The sequence below is a fragment of the Nelumbo nucifera genome, chromosome 1, assembly GCF_055504915.1.
Source record: "Nelumbo nucifera cultivar China Antique chromosome 1, China Antique-T2T, whole genome shotgun sequence".
Taxonomy (NCBI): domain Eukaryota; kingdom Viridiplantae; phylum Streptophyta; class Magnoliopsida; order Proteales; family Nelumbonaceae; genus Nelumbo; species Nelumbo nucifera.
Window position 1 is genome coordinate 785726 of NC_142649.1, and position 20387 is coordinate 806112.

General features: G+C 39.2%; 1 protein-coding gene across 3 annotated transcripts in view; it reads right to left on the minus strand.

Moving 5' to 3' along the window:
• Positions 1 to 20387, minus strand: part of LOC104586086 (glycosyltransferase family protein) — a 95679-nt gene that overhangs the window by 71128 nt on the left and 4164 nt on the right. For all 3 annotated transcript variants that reach the window (XM_010243203.3, XM_010243202.3, XM_010243200.3), the window contains exons 3-5: positions 3065 to 3140; positions 2909 to 2981; positions 2767 to 2818 (exon numbers count right to left, since the gene is read on the minus strand). In XM_010243203.3, coding sequence (XP_010241505.1) covers positions 2767 to 2818; positions 2909 to 2981; positions 3065 to 3140 — 201 coding nt within the window. The remainder of the gene's footprint in view (positions 1 to 2766; positions 2819 to 2908; positions 2982 to 3064; positions 3141 to 20387) is intronic.

Here is a 20387-nt window from a genome sequence, read left to right on the forward strand (position 1 = left end):
CCGAGTCAAAACATTTGTTTGATACAAAGGAGACAGCAAACTTTGAAACAATTTCCCATTTAAAGGAAGACAATGCATACAGAGGGGGAAATTGGTCTTTTAATGGAAATTTCCCCACCCATTCATGCTCTCAAAACATAACACGATTTCTAATAACAAACATTATACCAAATAAAAGGGAGAAAGTGTGAAAGAAAGGTATGGGTAGCCTTCCACATAGAAGTCTGAGTAGCCCTAGTAGAAAATCCAACATACAATTCATTGTCCATCTACCCATGTATGCTTACTACCATCTTATGCCATAATTTATCCCTATCTAAAGGTAGTCTCCACACCCAATTCCCCAACGAAGCCAAGTTCCTCATTTCTATGCACCCTATCACCAAGCCTCCTTGACATTTGCTTCTACAAACCGCTTCCCAATTAAATAAATGGCCCTTTCTCTCTTCCTCGAGTTCCCACAAGAAATCCTTCATTTTTTTTCAATCGCTTTCCCCACCCTCTATGGAATCCTAAACAAAGACAAGTCGTACATAAAGAGATTAGCCAATGTATACTTAATTAATGTAATCCTACCTTCCAAAGAGATGTAAGTTTTCTTCCACACAACAAACCTCTTAAACAATCTTTCTATAACCAGGGTCCAATAACTATGATCCTTAGGATTGGCAGCTAAAGGAGGACCTAAATATTTAATTGGCCATGAAGAAACTAAACATCCCACAATACCTGTAAAGGCAACTAGCCCTCTCCTCCAAATTAACCCTGGCTAGGAAACTTTTATCAAAATTTACCCTCAAATTTGAGATTTGCTCAAAGAGTTGTATGGTTAGCCTCGTATTCCTTACCCATTATTCCTCTTCTCCATCACAAAACAAGACAATGGCATTTACAAACTGCAAATAAGTAACCACCATACTTTCTCATCCAATTCTTTTTTTTTTTATGGGAAGTCCATCCCATAATTAACTAAGTTCTATCTACCCTCAAGATTAATCAACTGAAAACGTCAACTACAAGAGTAGATAACAATGGGTAAAGGGGATAACCTTGTCTAAGCCCTCTTCAAGCTAGAAAGAAATCTACAACTACCCCATTCAGTAGGACTAAATAATGGCAAGTTTGAAGACACCCCATAATCCACTTACACCATCTCTTCCCAAAGCCACATCTCCTACACACTACCGACAAAAATGACCAATCCACCAAGTCATAAGCTTTCTCTATATCGAGCTTAATCACTCCTTTCCTCCCAATTCTTCTCATCTCTTCCACACACTCATTTGCTACAAGGATTTGATCTGTAATTTGTCTATCTTACATAAAAGCACTTTGGTCAGTTGAGGAAATGGAAGGTTGTACCTTTTTTAGCCTCAAAGACAAGACCTTAGCAACAATCTTATATAAGCTAGTTACCAAGCTAATATGTCTAGAATCTTTGGCTCCAAGTGTTTTGGGGATTAGGACCAAAAAGATAACGTATACTTCCAGATTTAGTGTCCCCCTCTCAAAGATTCTCAAAAAATGTCCAATACATCCCACTTCAAAATGTTCCAATAATCCTAATCAAAGGCCATTGTAAATCCATCTGGGCATGGAGCCTTTGATCTATTCATACAAAAAAAAAAACAGCCTCCTTAATTTCCTCCAACTCAAAACTCCCTTGTAGAATTTCCTTGAACTCCCTATTTAAACTTGGTCATTCTGATCCTGCCACCATGAGCCTCCTATTCAAGGGCCTTTTATAAACAGATTTGAAGTGGTCCACAAAATCCCTAGCCAATATGAACTCCACATCTTCATTGGCTTGATTAGCATCCATAGCTATTCTTCTCTAGTTTGCCTTCTTAACCTTCTTTACCTTTTTTTTTATTTTTTGATATGGAACCTTCTTTACATTTTCATGAAGACCAACCCCATAAAAACCCCTATTCAACTAAGCAAAAAACTTCTAAGATGGACAGTTCTTTGATGTTTTCTGATCACCCTCCATCTGATTTTTATCCTCAGATTTATTGATCAAAGAACTCCTTTGTAAACCCTTGGACACAATTTGACCATCTCCTAACTCTAATGAAATCACTCGAAGCATAGTAAAGAGATGGCTCAAGGAAATGTTTATTAAAGCTACAAAGACGGCCCAACTAAACTAGAGCAAGGGAACTAGTGCAATGATAAAACAAGGATCTACACCAACCAGAATCAAAACAATACAAGAATCAAACATGCATGCAAAGAAGGCATTATATAAAAGAGCCCCTAGCAAACAAATGTTTAAAATTATGAATTGTTATATAACAAGAATCAAAACAAATAAGCAAAGAAACAAGTCAATAGTATTAGTGATCCAAGCAAAGAAGTATTACAATACATTTTACAATAAATCCAAGCAATAAAGTGTCACAGCAATAATCCAAGCAAATAAGTAATTAACAGTGTATATTATGATTTTATGTAACTTAAAGCATAAATAAAATACAACATAGCATACAACATATGATAAGGTGATTTCATTGCCCTTTTCCTTGCCTAAAAAGGAATCAAACATGCATGCAAAGAAGGCATTATATAAAGGAGCCCCTAGCAAACATTTCATCACCTAGATAAGTCAAACTTTTGAGAGGTTAAATTTCTTAAATTCCTCGATATTAACATAGTTCAGATAAGTGAAGTTTGATCAGATTCTAAACATTTCTTCCTAGCTAGGCAAGGAAAATCATGCTCTGCAAAGAAACTTGAGGTTTCCTCCATCTGAAAGACTATTACCTGCAGTCATTGGTTTGGCAATTTTCACTTTTAACGCAAGTTCTTTTTGTGTCTGCAGAAGAAACTCACATGGAAAAACATAAACACCAACTTATGAGAGAATATAGTGAATAATCAAAGGATAAAGTGTTCAAGAAAATACCCTAGATGGATTTAGGCAGCAAGAAACACAAAATTCATATGAGTTGCAACACTGAGAAAGGTGGTTGCATCCCCTGCAAACAGGAACAAAGAAGTTTATCAGCCCATTTCACCAATGTTGAGATTTTCAAAGAGCTGGTGGCAGCAGAAAACTTACTGACAAGAGAATTTTTCTCCTGTTTGTGGACAGCATCGAGACCATGGATCCACTGACAGAGCATCACACACATGACCTATAACACAAAGCACTGGTTACAAATCTTGTAGGGGATAAAAAATGGTGCACTTTTGAGGCTTATAACACAATCATTTGGAGGGGGGTGATGCAGTTCATTGTACATGAAGAAAGAAAGATAATGAGCAAGAAAAAAAAAGAGTGAAAATGGGAAGATAGGGATATAGGTGCACAATGACCTATCTCTTCTATTTATTCAATATGAAAAGACTAAACTGTTGGAAAAAATGTAGAGTGCATTGGAGTAGGAGCCTAGGAGGCTGGCCAGATTTGTCCACCTACTCTAAATATATGTAAAAAAGGGTAATATAGTGCTTTTACTTGTAATTAAATTTATTTTTTATAGGAAACTGTATCTTTCATTAATTAAAAAAAGAATTAGTACATTGGTCAAGTTCCCAAGAAGACGAAAACTAACCCCCAAAAGACTTCAAAATTTACAATTCAGATCAAAAGAGTTCACCGCTGTTTACCCCTTGTTTGGCTAATGTATCCGCCAAACTATTTGCAGATCTTCTTACCCAACTAACTGAAACACTCAAACACTCTAGTCCCTTGAAAGATATCTATTTTCCTTCATAGTTTGCATATGAGTCCAAATTCCAAAGGCTGCCTGTTTGAAGCCATCCAATAACCAATTTGGAGTCTCCTTCCTCTTCAATTTGTTGACGTTACAAGTTGGCTGAGAAAGTTGACAGCCAAACTAGGTTCTGATGTAAGAACAGCAAGAAAAGAAGAAGAAAAAGAAGAGCAAATAAGTAGAAGAGAAAACATAGAGAGAATGAAAGAAGAAGGGTGCAGAATCTTGTGGTCCTGCTGCCCCATTAACTGCTATTTATATGAGATAAAATAAAGGGTTTCTAGCAGATAAAGGCAATTTTTGCCCTGGATATCAATAAAAAATAATATTTTTATAAAATAATTAAAATAGGATAGCTTTTTTGGAAAAATATCAAGAAAGTGCAATGGACACTGTTCCTGGTCTTCTTCCTCTGCCTTTGTATTCAAGCGAATACATCGGATTCGAAGATGACAGCGAGGCTTGGGCGGAATGCTATGATGGACAAGAGAAGGTTGTTTGTGGGAACAAATGGAGGAACAATGAAACCAGTGAATCCAGCAAATCCCATTTTGCGCACCAACATGGGGCGAACAAGAGAAGAGGAATGAAAGAAATGGGTGGACAAGAGAAGGAAGAGCAATGAAAGGAACAATAGATTCATAAGGAAAAATGATAGAATATATGGCCGGAATCTTATGATCCTACAGCAAGCATTGCGAATTGCGGAGGTTCTGTGAGTCCTTGGAGACGGAGATTTAGACACGGCCGTCGGTTTGCTTTCTGGGACGTGAAGAGCATTTTCAGTTAATATACTTTGGAGAAGGGTTTCCATCCAGTCGTCTTCAAATCCAGGGGAGGAATTAGTGGAGTTTCGACACAAGCTTTAGAGACTACCAAGCTCCAGACACTGAAGCTTACCTAAGAATTCTCAGATTTTCCATGGCCATCTACCGTAAAAGAAGAGTTTCCCAACAGCAATCAGATCATGGAGTATCTTGATTTGTACGCTGGGAAGTTCGACCTTCTTCGCCATATCAAGTTCAATTCCAAAGTCATCGGCATCGACTACGAGGGAGCTTCTAACGATGAGATTCTCTCATGGAGGAAGATGATGAACAGTGTCTGCCCTTTCTTGATATTTTTCCAAAAAGTCTATCTTATTTTGGTTATTTTATTAAAAAATATTATTTTTAATTGATATTATGGGCAAAAAGTTGCCCTTCTAGAAACCCTAAAATAAAACACATTCCAAAGACCATAATGCCCCTACCACCTATAATGAAAGAAAGAAATAACCAATAATAGCCATAAGAAATAAGAAAGAAATAATTAGGACCACACAAGTTGATCTACTGTATCTCTACATTCCCCCTCAAGTTGGGAATAAATATTTGTCATTCCCAACTTGGATAGATCTGTCTCCAACTTAGCTTCGGTAACAACTTTGGTGAAGAGAACAACAAGCTACATGTCAAAGGCAACAAAGGAAAGGCAAGCTTCTTGATTTCTAATAAAATATCAGTCCATTTCAAAATGTTTGCTTCTATCATGTTGTATTGGATTATGAGCAATACTGATGGCGGCTTGGTTATCACAATACAGCATCAAGGGCCTTTCATGTTCAATGCATAGCTCCTCAAGTAGAGATCTCAACCATAACACTTCAAACACACCATGAGCCAAAGACCAATACTCTGCTTCTGCACTGGAACAGGCACAACACCTCCAAAACACAAGATTCCCTCCAACAAAGGCACAGTACCCTAAAGCAAGGTTTAAAATTTTGCAATGTATTCGGTCCATATTGACTGATATGTATCATTCCGAGAGGGGACCAATACAAAGAACGTGTAGAATTACATAGTTTCATTTTTTATATTCATATCCAACCGATATAGGCCCATGTCGGCCTTGTATCAGATCATTTCAGGTTTGTACCATCTAATACAATCCCAAAACGGACCAATACGCATTATGTATCAACCAATACAATCCGAATTTAATTTCCCTCTCTTTCTATTTTTTAAATTCAAATTTAATTCTCTCTCTCATTTATATCACTTTTAATTAAGCCTTTAAATTTGAGATGTCATTAAATGCTAATATACTTTAATTAAATGCACATTTAAGTCACTTTAATTAAGACAATTGGGATGTCATTAAATGCAAATTAAGCCAATATAATTTAATACACCACCGAAATAAATAGTTAAAAACCATAAGTTGAAGGTAGAAATTTTTGAACCCTAATCATTTATTTACAACAACCATTAGTCGACCACTATGCCATACTTTAATTGCTTGTCTTAATACTATATATTTTGATTCTTAAGTAATCTTTCATTTCTAGGTGGATGTTTCTCAATAAATGCTAAAATTTGATTATTAAAATTTATATAATAATAAAGATTAACACAAATAACCACTATTCTTGAAGAATATGCCTAGGCCTAAACACCTCTTCAAATAGGCGAGAATCCTCTCAATAGCAAGAAGACAAGTTGTTCTAGGAGAATGCATATACTGACTAACAACACTAACAACATAGGAAATATTTGGACATGTATGACAAAGATAAAGAAACTTTCTATAGTGATACAGTGGACTAGACCTAACATTTTCTTGTGGTCCCATTCATGATGTTATTTTGTTATTTTCTTTATCTTTTCTTGCTGATTAATGTATTGTTATAGGCGGCAAGGTATTTTAGTCTTTTTACATAATGTTATGTTAGCACATATAAATAACATTGTTTAGAGCAGAAGGAACATAACATTTCTACCCTCTTTCTTTTCTATTCTTTCTCTTCTCCTTCTCTTCTTCTCTCCTTTTCTCTTCTCTCTTCTACTCTCTTTTCTGGGTTGTTTTCATCCCAAATCTGTTTTGTTAACAGCTGTAAATCCAAGTTGGTATCAGAGAAGGTTTAGGTCTGTTCTTGAATCTCATGTAAGCTTAACAAAGCCAGCTACATGAGATTTTCCTAGGGCTGGAGTTTTAGTTCTTCTTGTGGCCTGATTCTTGGAGATTGGTAGAGATTGAAGCTTTTCCCAAGGCTGGAGTTTTAGTTCTACTGATCTATTGATCCTATACTCACTTTTTTGGGATCCTTCTATTTAAAAAAAGGGGTTAATTGAGTTTCTATTCCTTTCTTTGCTGAGTTCAGCATGGAGGCTTTTGGGAATGAAGAAAAAATCTGCTAGAGAAGGTGTCGTAGGGGCAGGTAGTAATAACAACACTTTTTAGAACAACACAATTAGATTTGATGGTACAAACTACTTGGAGTGGACTCAACCAACCACGATGGCTATTGGAGGAAGAGGAAAGTTAGGTTGTGACTGGTGACACTAAGAAGTCAGCCAAGGAAGACACCTCTTATGCAAAATGGGTTCAAGAAAATTACCTTGTGATGACATGGCTGTGCAACTCAATGCAGCCCCATATCAGCAGAAATTACCTTTGCACAAAGACAGCCAAGTATATTTGGGATAATATGAAGGAAACTTATTCACAGCCACTTGATGTGGCTAGGGCTTATGAGCTGAAAACTTAAGTAAACAATCTGAAGCAAGGGAAGAAACTTGTACTAATGTCATGGAAGGCATCTGTAACATGACCTTCCTCCTACTTTCCTCACTGTGAACAAGAGAGTAAGCCTGAGGAAGTGACACCATCTCTGGTGAGTGGTGAGTAGATGCTGTCTCACAATGTCATAATCTGAATTCTACCTAGCAAGGAACTCAAACACCTTATTCGTTTCAACCAGCTTCCTATATGTTGTTGCATCTTTCTGACTTTCCCACTCAATCATGTTTGAGTGATCAATTTCATGTCATAATGAATGCATAGTAGAGAAGTAAACCGATACAGGCTTCTCCCCCTGTTTAAGATTATTTACTTTACTCTTCAACTCATAGGCTCTAGCAACATTGAGGGGCTGAGAGTAAGTCTCTTTCACATTATCCCAAATCTCCATAGCAGTCTTCACCCAAAAATAATTCCTACTAATGTGAGGTTGTATAGAGTTGCACAACCAAGTCATCACCAAGTAGTTTTCTTGAACCCACTTGGCATGAGATGGATCATCCTTGGCTGGTTTCTTTGTGTCTCCAATCACATCCCAGTTTTCCACTTCCTCCAATGGCCACCATAGCTGATTGAGCCCAATCCAAATAGTATGTACCATCAAACTTATCGGTGATAATCTGAAAAGAGTTGTCTGATACACTTCCAGCCCCCACCGATCCTTCCCCATAAGATTTTGATTCATTCCCAGTTGTCTCCATGCGGCACACAATCTTCACAAGGCTGAAAGAGGTCTGTACGGCATCCCAACACCAATAACAGTACTCAAAAAAACTTCTAGAAAACCTAAAGAGGAGGAATTAATCAATAGAGAAGGGCTAAATGTCATAAACAGACTACTCTCCAGTGAAAAACCCTAGAGCCAACTCTGGAGAAAGCCTATTTTGTCAATCACTCCCTCCGGAGGATTCTAAAAGCTTCCTGCAAGCTATCAAAAAAAAAGCCTCCTGCAAGCTATCGAGCACTTCAGCTCTTAGGGAGTAACCTTCTATAGGCCTCAAATATAAAGCCACAACCTTCCCTTCCCTATCTCTTAATACTTCACCTATGCATGAAGGACCCGGATTTCCATGAGAACTCCCATCAAAATTTAGCTTGAAGCACTATCTTGTAGGGGGACCAAACTTCTTGGATAATGGCTGTTGACGATGAGGAGGCTAATGCACTACAATTCCACCTAAAATCATCAAAGGAGAAGTCCTTGAATCCAAGGATTATAGCCAATGAACCATCTTGAAAGAGATGTTGTCAATTAACCCTTCCATTGTTTTACCCCGGTCTCGAAAGATACGGATATTCCTTTCTTCCTAAATTGCCAATAAAATCGCGGCTCTTGTGGCTCTCCACATAGTCCTACACCTTTTCTTTGACTACTTGAAGAAACCTGCTTCAAAGAGACCTGCAAAACAACAAGAGGGTGCCCACTGGCACACAAAAAGATAAGAGAACCAAGCCCAAATAGAAGCAACAAAGGAACAAGAGATTAACAAGTGGGTTACTATCTCATCACAACCAAGACAGAGAACAGATAAGGTGAGAGGCACCAATTTAGCCTCCTTTTTTGCGACATATCACAAGTGTTTATCTTGTTAAGAACCACTTCCCACCAAAAGGCCCCGACTCTAGGAGGCATTAGATTACACAAAACTTTGGATATTGTCTAATCAAATTCGAATTGGATCAGACAATATCCAAATTTGAACCCGACTAGAAAATCAGATATCTGAAGGATATTGAAAATTAATATCCGATTAAATATTCGATTTGATTCGAATTCGATTAATTTATTATTTTAAATAATTAATAAATATATAAAAAAATTAAATATTTTATTGATATAAAGTATATAAATATATAAATTATTTATATAACTTAATTATTATATATAAATTATATAAAATATTTTATATATTATATATAAGAATTAAATAACCGGCCGAATTCAGATATTTATCGAATTGAATCAGGTCATCCGAATTCAAATCCGATTAACTATTTGGTAAGAATAGGATATCTGAATTCGACCGATTAGATATTCGAATCATCCGAATTCGATTCGATTATGTCAAATATCAAATTCGAAATCGGATTTTCGAATACCAGTGACACCCCTAAAAAGAAATAGCCTAATCAGAAGAAGGCAAAAGGGTATTTTGTGTCATTTAAGCCTTGCTATTGTGGTAGTGGGTTTGGGTGTTATCTTAACACCCTTGTTAGTGTTGTATTCTACTTTTATTTTATCAATAATTTTTTTCTTTTATTCTTCAAAAAAATGTAGAACGATGCACACAAGAATAAACCAAGGGTGAAGCAGACCACACTCGACTATCCAAATAGGAAGAATCCAAAAGACACTATTCATGGGAGAGAGAAGGTCAACAAGAAGAGCTATTTCAACCTTTTAAAGACCTCTTCTCAAACTTAGGTCCCCAAGTATCCCCTTTACAGTGGACTAAGGTGATAGGTTTCAATTTTTGCAAGGAGAGGGAATAGATAGAAGGGAAATGAAGCTTAAGAGAGGTCTCCCCATTCCAAAAATAAAACCTTATTACCAACACAAGCATCATATACAACTTTTTGAGCAGATGTCAAACCTTAGGGTGAACTTTGAGAAAAGTTGTATAGTTGGAGTCAATCTGGGGGAAGGGGAGATTGGTGAGTATGCAGACATGCTGGGATGTGTAGTCTCTAATTGGCCCTTAAATTACCTTGGTCTACTTCTGGGGGATAATCATCAAAAAGGTGATTTTTGGGCCCCTATTGTGGAGAGATTTGAAAAGAGACTTGCTAACTTGAAGAAAAATTATGTCTCTTGAAGGGAGAATTACCCTAATAAGGTCTACTCTGGCTAACCTCCCTGTTTATTTTTTGTCAGTTTTTAAGATTCCGGCTAAGGTGGCTAGTAGACTGGAAAAACTAATGAGAGACTTTCTTTGGGAGTTGGGAGAGGAGAAGAAGGAACATAGGGTTAAATGGGAGATGGTATGTAGGGGCAAAAAGGAGGGAGGTTTGGGGATTGGGAACATTAGAACTAGGAACTTAGCATTACTAAAGAAATGGCTGTGGAGGTTCTCGTTGGAGAAAGAAAGGTTGTGGGTTAAGATAGTGGGAAGTATACATGGGTTGGCAGACAATGGATGGGATTCTGGGATTCTAGCTAGGGCCACAACAGCTTCTCCTTGGAAAGCCATTCAAGCCATTTTGCCCTTGTTCTCTCCATGGATCAGGTATGATTTGCACTCAGATAACCTCATTAAGTTTTGGGAACATGTTTGGGTTGGGGATTCCTCATTGAAAGATCAATTTCCAAGCCTTTTTGCTATCTCTACCTTTAAAAATGAACCAGTTTCCTCTTTTCTTGTTCCTTCTAATTCACCTTCCGGGTTATGGAAGTTGAGTTTGAGAAGAGATGTCAGGAACACAGAGTTAGCCTGTACTTTAGCCTTCCTTTCCATTCTTGAAGGGGTCTCCATTGAGCCATCAAAGCCAGATAGCAGAATATGGACACTCACTCCCTCGGGTTCTTACACTTGTGCCTCCTTCTTTAGAGCACTGTTACCCTCTCCCCCGGTTGGTTTGTCTTTTCCTGTCAAAGATGTATGGTGTCGACCTATACTTCCAAAGGTTGGGAGTTTCTGTTGGGAAGCCTTTCTGGAAAGAGTTAATATAGGGGATATACTCCAAAGAAAAAGACCCAACAATTGTTTGTCTCCTCACTGGGGTGTTCTCTATAAATCTGATGGTGAGTCTGGATATCATTTACTAGTTTCTTGTCAGTTTGCTAAGGTTATTTGGGAATGGTTTACTTCTTTGTTTGGGTGCAGGTGGACTCCTCCATTGAATGTGCAAAGCTTACTTACTTCCATGCCCAACTGACCAACCAAAAGGGCCAAGATCATGTGGAGATGTGGTAGGGCTGCGATATGTTGGACTGTTTGGGAGGAGAGAAACTCAAGGATATTCTCAAATAAGGAGAGAAGTATGAATGAAATCCTTGAGACTATCCACATTAGGATGATACATTGGCTAAGAACATTGGAATTGTTTAAAGTGTTCGCAGTTGATGAGATGATAAGGAGCTAGAAGGAGATTGTAGAAACAGGCTCAAGTAGGAAGAACATAAATTTTTGCTGGACACCTCCACCTCATGGGTTCACCAAACTGAACTTCGATGGTAGCAACATAGGCAATCCAGGGCCATCTGGAATAGGGGGAGTAATAAGGGATGAAGCAGGAAACTTGTTGGCTATGTACTCTGGTCTGATTGGGGTAGGAGACTCTTTGAGGGCTGAGATCCTAGGAGCTATTGAAGGGATACAAAGGGCCAAAGAACTGAATATTAAAAAGTTGATTATAGAAGGTGATTCTGAAATTGTGGTGAATTGGCTAACAGAGGACAGTTCTATGCTCTGGAAATACAGCAATGAAAAGAAGTTCAAGTGGCTCATCAAGGACATGGAGTACATGGATAAAGAGAATTGCAAATGCATTGGCAGATGGTCTAGCTAAACAAGGGGAAAACAGAAATACTATGTTCTGGGTTGCTTTGTAATTGTAATTGTAATTGCTTCATGGTCAGAATGTACCTTGGGTAGTTGGGAGTTAAGACTATTTAGCTCCCTCCTCTGTAACTCTGATTATCTCAATCCTTATTAATAAAAGTTCATTGTTATTGATCAAAAAAAAACACAAGCACCATACCATACAAAAGAAAGGAGGGAAGGATACCTTGAATTGCTTTCCAAGGAGGAGCAGCTTGCCCTCAGATCAAGACTAACATCCCAACCATCCACAGTAAGACCATCAATGCTAATTATTACGTCACTCATAATTTTTTCTAACTTTTTAGCAACTTCCACTAGGATGCTAAAGGTGGATAAGAAGTAGATCGGCACATTTACTAAAGTGGACTTAATTGAGGTGATTATGCCCCTTAGTGAGATATAATTCCTTTTCCACCCCACAAGTTTCTTTGTGAATCTTTTCAAAACTGGGTTCCAGAAACTCTTGCAGAAGGGTTACCTCCCAAGGGTATTCATAAGTTAGAGGCCAATTTCCCATTCTGATATCTCATTTAGTGTAGGATTTTTAAGCCAGTTCATGCAAAACCCTACAAACTTGAAAGGTGTTGTAAGAGTGTTGAGATATCTAAAGGGTGCTCTAGGCTATGGATTGCTATACAACAAAGGAGGAGAACTAACCTTAGAGGGATTCTCTAATGCAGACTGAGCAAGTTCATCAATGGACAGGAGGTCTACTAGAATCTATTGTACCTTCTTATGTGGCAACCTCATCACTTGGAAAATAAGTAAGTGTGGTTGCTAGTAGTGTTGAGGCTGAGTACAGAGCAATGGCCCACAGCACATGAGGAATTGTGGATCTAGCTGAAGCATCTACTCCAAAAGATAGGCATTCCTATAGGGAAACCTGTCAAATTGTTTTGTCACAATAAGGCTGCTACACATATTGTCTCCAACTCGGACTTTCATGAGAGAACCAAGCATATAGAAGTTGATTGCCATTTCATTAGAGAAAAGGTGATAGATGGTGACATTGTGACTCCATATGCAAGTCAGAAGATCAGCTAGCAGATTTGTTTACCAAAAGTTTGGACCACACTGGAATGGATTACATCTATAACAAGCTGGAGCTTTGTAAGACTCCTGTTAAGGGGCATTTTTGTCTTTTGTAAAAAGCTTTGTAAGACTCCTGTTAAGAATCACTTAACAGGGGTATTTGTGAAACTTTCAAATCAATTACATGAGAATTAAAAGTTTAGGTCGCCAGAGGAGAAGTTCTTTTTGAATCTTCTTCCTTTGTTGACTCTTTTCTCACTTTTCTTCTCTCTTCTCTCCTCTTTCTTTATCGTTACCAAATCTTTTTCCCAACCTTTTTCTTCTCTTTTTACACTTTATTCTCAAGTTTCTAGACTGGTCGTAACTTATGTGCTTAACTGCTAACCAGATGATCTAGCCTAAACTTATAAAGATGGCCTTTTTTATTGGGCAGAGAAAACAATCATTTTACATCAATTGGGGCATTAATTGACCATTAGGTGGGAACCAAGAAAAGGAGTGTACTATAAGCAGGCCTTGATTTTCACTTTTTATTGGTTTATTTATTTATTCATTTATTATTTATACTTAGTTTCACTTATTACACTATTGAAAAGAGATTTTACTATTGATAAGAAAAACCCCTACTATTAGAAGGATCTAGTAACAAAGGACAATAAAATTTCAGTAAAATAATACTAAGACAATTAAAGACAGCACATGGCTAACAAATCACCCTATAACAATTTACTGCATTACCTATGGCTTTGGACATACAATGTCTAATATTCATGCCATTCATGGTCTGGAGGGTAATGGCTGGGATGCTAAAATTACTCCTCACTCAACTTCAACTTCTCCTTGGAAAGCTTTCAGGGCCAATTGGTACTACAAACTCTGTGAAGGCTGAGTTGTGGGCATTGCTGCATGGGCTCCGATTGGCAAAGCAATTGGATTTTAGACAGGTGGAGGTGGAAGGGGATTCAAAAGTAACTATTTCATGGGCAAAATGTAACAGACATATTCCATGGACTCTCAAACACATTTTTAGGGGAGTGGAAAGGATAGCAAGGATTTAAATGCTGATTTCAAGTGGGTTAGGAGTGCAAATGGGCTAGCTAACTCCCTAGCTACACAAGGGGTTGCAAGGCAGCAATTGTACTGGGCTTCTTTGTAATCTAGATTCCTAGATTATGTTTTTGGGGATGGCATTCTTGTCATCAACTTGTACCATCTTCCCATATAATCAATTTAATAAAATAACTTTTCCTGATCAAAAAAATGTCTAATCCTCATGCCTCCTCTATTAAGAGTGTCAACCTTAGCATTAGCCCAACAAGGAAGCCACCTAAATGGGCTATTTAGGGTAGAAACTAAAGCCCTAGGGGTCAATAATATTTGATAACAGTTGAATTGGCTGAATTAAATGATTTATCTCACTGTCTTTTATTGAAAAAAAAATCATATAATAAAATATTTAGGGCTATAGCTGAATAGAGAATCAACCTAACATGCCATCAAGGTGCTCAAAACCTACTTAATGACTTATTAAGCAACTCCTTAGCCTCCTTGTACAGAATTCCTAGAGACCAAGACCCTTCAACATTAGAAGATATACATCCTATAATTACTTGATAGTCCCCCTCCACTACTAGGACACCTCACCCCCTAAACTTTTTTTTGAAGGACAAAAGGAAATTCATTAAAACTGAAAAAAAGCAGTACATCCCAGAGAAATGGATGTCTAGTTGACAAACCAATATTGAGCAAACTACACTGAAAAAGACTCAAAATTACAAGGATTTAACTCTAGAGTACTCCAGAAGTTCTCTATCAGATCAGACTTGTTCACTTGGTCAAACTCTGGAAGGCTGAGAACCCAGGCTGCAATCGAGTTGCTCATCCCTGCTAACAAGTATTCGGCATTCTTTGTCTTGCCCTCAAACACCCTTCTGTTTCTCTCTTTCCAAATGAGCCAACATACAGCAAAATGAATACAGCTCCACAAAATTTTGGCTTTCTTGCTACCTCTGATTTTCGGCCATTTAGAAAATATCTCAGCTGGAACCAAAGGGTGAAAGACATTCTCTCCAAACAAAAAGGAGAAAAACTTCCACATGAAATTTGCCACGCTGCAAGAGAAGAATAAATGGATGGTTGTTTATTCCTCCTAATTACACATAAAACAGCAATTTGCTAACTGTAGGCCTCTAGATTTCAAGTGATCATAGATTAAGATACTGTCATGTGCCACCAGCCAAGCAAAAGCTTCCACCCTTGGGGGTACTGGATTACCCCACACTCCTTTTACCTGATTTGAATCCCTACCCTCTCCCAGTAAAGTCCTGTAAAATGATTTTACTGAGAATCTACCTTCTCTGCACTCTTTCCACCATAGGCCATCTGCTGTACCTCTGGAGATGTTTGTCTCTACTAGCTTTTTCAATAGTAGAATGCATTCTTCTGGTTCTTGGTCCAACAAAGGTCTTCTGAACTTTGGTTTCCAAATCATTTGATCCCCTCTCCACTCATAGCACTGCTCAATGGACACTTCATGATCTGTTAGCTTGTAAAGTCTTGGACACACCTCACACAATTTTCCCACCCCAAGCTACTCATCTTCCCAAAACCTTACCTTAAGGCCTTCCCCCACTTTAAACTTAACTAAGCCTCTGAACTCTTGATTGAAACTCATTACTCCTTTCCACACACTTACCCCATAGGAACTTCTTACCTCCCTTGACTCCCACCCGAACCTCACTACTGCATTTTCTCCTACTACCACCCTCCTCCATAATTCTACCCTCTCTCCTTCTTACCCCAACCTCCACAGCCATTTCCCTTAGAGTGCTTTGTTAATCAATTTCACCCTTCTCAGCCCTAAACCTCCCCCCTCCTTTGCTCTACAAACCTTTTCCCATTTGACCAAATGAAATTTTTTAGACCCCCCCCACACACCCTCCCGTAGGAAGTCCCTCTGAATTTTCTCAATTTTCCTCACCACTTCATTAGGAACCCTTAATAGGGAAAGATATATGTTGGTAAGCTAGACAGAACACTCTTTATGAGTGTGATTTTCCCACCCAAGGATAGGTACTTGGCTTTCCACCTATCTAGCCTCCTCCCCACCCTTTCTATTGCAGATCTCCAGATAGTACTTGCTGTTGTCTTTGCTCCCACCGGCAGGCCAAGATAAGTGAAAGGTAGCTTCCCTACCTTACATTCCAGCACCTCTGCATAATGCCTTACTTCCTCCACACTAAGGTTCACAACTCCTATCAGTAAACTTTTTCTAGATTCACCTTCAGACCCGTCGACATCTCAAAGTTGGCTAAAATAGCACTAAAATTCAGCACTTGATTTTCTGAAGCATCTAAGAATATTAGTGTATCATCAGCATATTGTAGGTGAGATATACACGGGCCTTCATTTCCAACTTTGAAACCTTCTAACCATCCTCTCTGCGCTCCTTTCTTCATAATCATATATAGAGCTTCCAATAACTATTACAAACAGCAGAGGGGAAAATGGATCCCCTTGCCTCAGCCCTCTAGAAGCTTGGAAAAATTCTGATGACACCCCATTGATTAACAGTCAGAAAGAGGCTGATGAGATGCACCCGTATATCCACCCTCTCCAAATCCCATCAACCTTTGCATTTCCTCCAAGAAACCCCATTCAACGTGGTCGTAAGCCTTTTCTATGTCTAATTTGCACACTAAACCTGGCCTTCCACTTCTTTATCTTGAATCTATACATTCACTGGCCACAAGCACTCCGTCCAAAATCTGCCTCCCCTCTACAAAAGCCATCTGAGTTTCCCCTATCACCTCCTGAATTACTTTTCTCAACCTTTCTACCAGCACTTTAACCAATAGTTTATACCCCGGTCTGAAGTCTTTTATGTTCACAGCCCCACTTTTTTTCTGTAATATGGTGATGAATGTGGCATTTTCCCTCCTGTCAAGAGTTTTGGATTCCTAAAACTCCTTGTACATCTGCATGAAGTCTTCTTGCAAAAAATACCAACAACTTTAGATGAAATTAAAGTTGAAACCATCTGGCCCTGGTGCTTTGTCACCTTTGATCTTTTTCAGCGCCTCCTTTACCTCTCCAACTTCGAGATCCCTTTCCAACCAACCTGTTGTATTGTTGTTTAGCCGATTTGGTTCCAATTCTCCCAAGGACACCCAACTCCAGTTTCTCCCTGTGTACAGCTTTTTATAGTAAGCAACCAATTTTTCTTGAATCTCCCCCATGTGTCTATCACCTCCTCCTCCACTTCAATCCTCATTATCAAGTTTCTCCTTCTCCCATTTGCAAAAGCATGGAAGAAAGAGGGGTTCTTATCTCCCTTTTTCAGCCATGAAGCTCTAGATTTCTGCCTCCACCTGACTTCCTCCCTCAACATTAGATCTTCGAGTTCAGATTCCAAGGTGGCCATCTCAACTTGGTTTTCTTTCCTGAACTCTCCCTCCTCTCTCACTCTTTCTAATCTGGCCAGCTTCTTCTATAAGATCTCTTTTTTTTCAGTCCTCTTCCCTTCCAAATACTTCCTTTCTTCTTTCCCTCAACTCTTGCTTGATAGTTTGCAGCTTTTTAATCACTTTTAGGTCTGCCGGTCCTTCCATTTGCACATTTTTCCACTTACTTTCAACCCATTCCACGAAGTTTGGTTGGTGTAGCCAAACATTTCCGAATCTAAAAGGTTTGAAGCCTGAAGCAGCAACAAATTTCCACAGAAGAATTGGCTTATGATTTGACAGTTGGAACATCAATGGTTCTTGCACCACTTCCCCCACATAGTCAGCCCAATCTCCCAAGAATAAGAATCTGGTCCAACCTCCTGTGAATAACTGGAATTTGTCCATTCGACAAGGTGAACTTCCCTCCAATCAGTAATCGATCTATCAATTCATTGTTGTTAATGAATTCTTCAAACCTCCTCATACCTACAGAAATTCTGCTATCCCTCCCCCCCTTCATTTCACTTCTCCTTACTACATTGAAGTCCCCACCCACACAAAAGACACTTGGGTTCCATAAAATTACAGCTCCCCCTGATAGCCCCGAAGCTCTAAGCTCCACCCATTCCCCTCCCTCTTCCCCCCAAATTTCATTTTTCATTTTAACATCAAAGTGTTCCAGCTTTGTTTCTTGAAGTAACACCACCTCTGGTTTAATACTTTTAAGAAAATTTCTCACTATCTCCCTCCTTCCTTCCCTCAAACCCCTTACATTCCAGCTAAGGATCCTCATCTATCTCCCCCCCCCTGTCTTCCTCTGACCCCCCCCCCAATTTCACTCAATCTCGTCCAACTCCTCCTCCTCTCCCCCTTCTTCGTCCCACCCCTTGTTTTTTTCTAGATATTCTTCCTTTTTCTTTTTCTCTTCCCTTTTCTTTTTTTCAAATTTCTCAAAGGCTATTCTCGCGAAACCTTCCCCTCCCCAGAATACTAGACCAAGAGGCTTTCCTATCTTGACTTCCCTCTCTACCAGTTTATTAATATTCACCTTCCCATTCTGTATTATCTTCATAACTTCTTGATCCTCTTGAGACTGTTCTTCTCTTTCTCTTTCTCTGTTCCTGTCCCCCATCTTTAAGGTTTCTCCTTCTTCCCCTTGCTTCTCTCCTTCTGGGCTCTGATTTATTAATGAATGTCTTCTTTTTCTGTTATATACCCTTTCTTGATTTCTACCTCCTCCTTCCCCCTCCCATGACTTTCTTTTTTCTGCTATATTCTCCTTTGCCTCTTTCTCTGTTCTTTTTCTTTCCTCCCCTCCCCCCTGCTTGGATCTTCCGATGCAAGAATACTCGGTGAGCAAGATTGACTCACCTCAGCAATTCTGAATGGGGATACTAGGATATCAGTATCTAGTCATACGGTTGTTTCTTTCTTACTTCCTTCTGTTAACTCTATAGTTTTCTCTATGATGCTTGGATCCTGGTTGTCGGAAAATCTCTACTCCTTTAGAACTATCAACCTCCCCAGGACCCCTTTCTCTTCTGCGCTCTTTTCCTGGAAGTTTTCTCCCTTATTGCTTTCTGCCTCTGACAATGAGCCTAGCTCCCTTTCTGCCAACCTATTTGAGGTTTCTTCGTTTCTCTGGGATGCTGCCCTTTTACTCCTCCTTGAGTCTCTAGTCTTCTCTTCTGCTACAGATTTTTGTACATCTCCTTCTACCACCAAGCTTGTTAATCGCTTGTTATTTACCTCTCCTCCAAAGAATTTGATCTTTTTTCGTTCTCATACTTGGTCACTACCTAAATCCAGCTATCTTTTTCCTCTTCCTTCTAATCTTTGCGGTTGGTTTTCCTGGAACTCGAACGGTCAAAGCTGTTCTTCTTCGAGTGTAAGTACATGTAGTTTACCATCACCGAGACTACGGCAAAGATGTTAAAAGAAAGCCACATGAAGAAATCTCAACCGAGACACCTTTGTAATGGCACAGTGACACTTTATCAAAGTGATGGAAGGCTCATGCACGTGCAATGAGCACAGAAGGCCATCCTACACTTGCGGTGAGCATGAAACGCCTTATGGGACCTTCAATGAGCACAATGTGCTATCTGATACCAGCAATGGGTTCAAAATGGCATCGCAACTCTATGACGAACTCAATACACTACCAACATCCTACGATGAGAATACAACGGCAGCTCATGCCGTGATGAACGATAAACAAAGCCGAAGTCGGCAATATATGTTCACAGGTAACTCGCGCTCTGCACCGTCATGGCAAGCCGCGACGAAATGCCCCAAAGATGTTGTACAGAGATGTTCGAACATGTCAGCCAATCGAAAGTCCTGACATGTGGCTATGAGAGAACCGATGAAGGGGTGTAGATGACACGTGCTATGCAAGAATCCTTAGGGAAAGGAAACTCTACCCCTAGAGACTCATTAGACACGTGGTGAAACCTTAGTGGAGTTCACTTGATAGCTGACATGAGGATAAAGATCCCCTTTCCTAATAGGGAAAGGTCTCTTTTGGGACCTTCCCCTAATAGCCTCAAGATCTCGTTTATAAAAGGAGAGCAACTCTCCCCCATGGGGACAGGAACACATATCCTAATGGTTTAGCCGACACGTTGGCTAAACAAGGGATTGTGAGGGAGAGAATGTTCTGGGCAGTTTTGTAAGAAAGATTATTGGGGGCTCAACACCTGTTCAGGGGTTGACAGTTATACTTAACTCTGGAAAGTTATTCTTAAGTTGTATTAATGAAGTTACCGTTTCCAATCAAAAAAAATACATACCCTAACTCTAGGGGTCTCCCAGAGCATCTCTCTCACTCTGTCTCTCTCTCTCACCCCCTTCTATACTCTTCTCCCACCATCCTCTACAACGAGAATTCCCCATCACACTCTCTCTTTCCTACTATCCTCTCTGGATCTTTGGAGACTTGACCAACCCTCGTCGCCTTACCACCGCACCTACATCGAGTATGTGCTTTTTCCATGTTTACCCTTCACGGTCCCTGTCTTTTCATCTTTCGAAGCTTTTTTGAAATTTACCGCTAACTTATTGAAGCGGTAGACTCT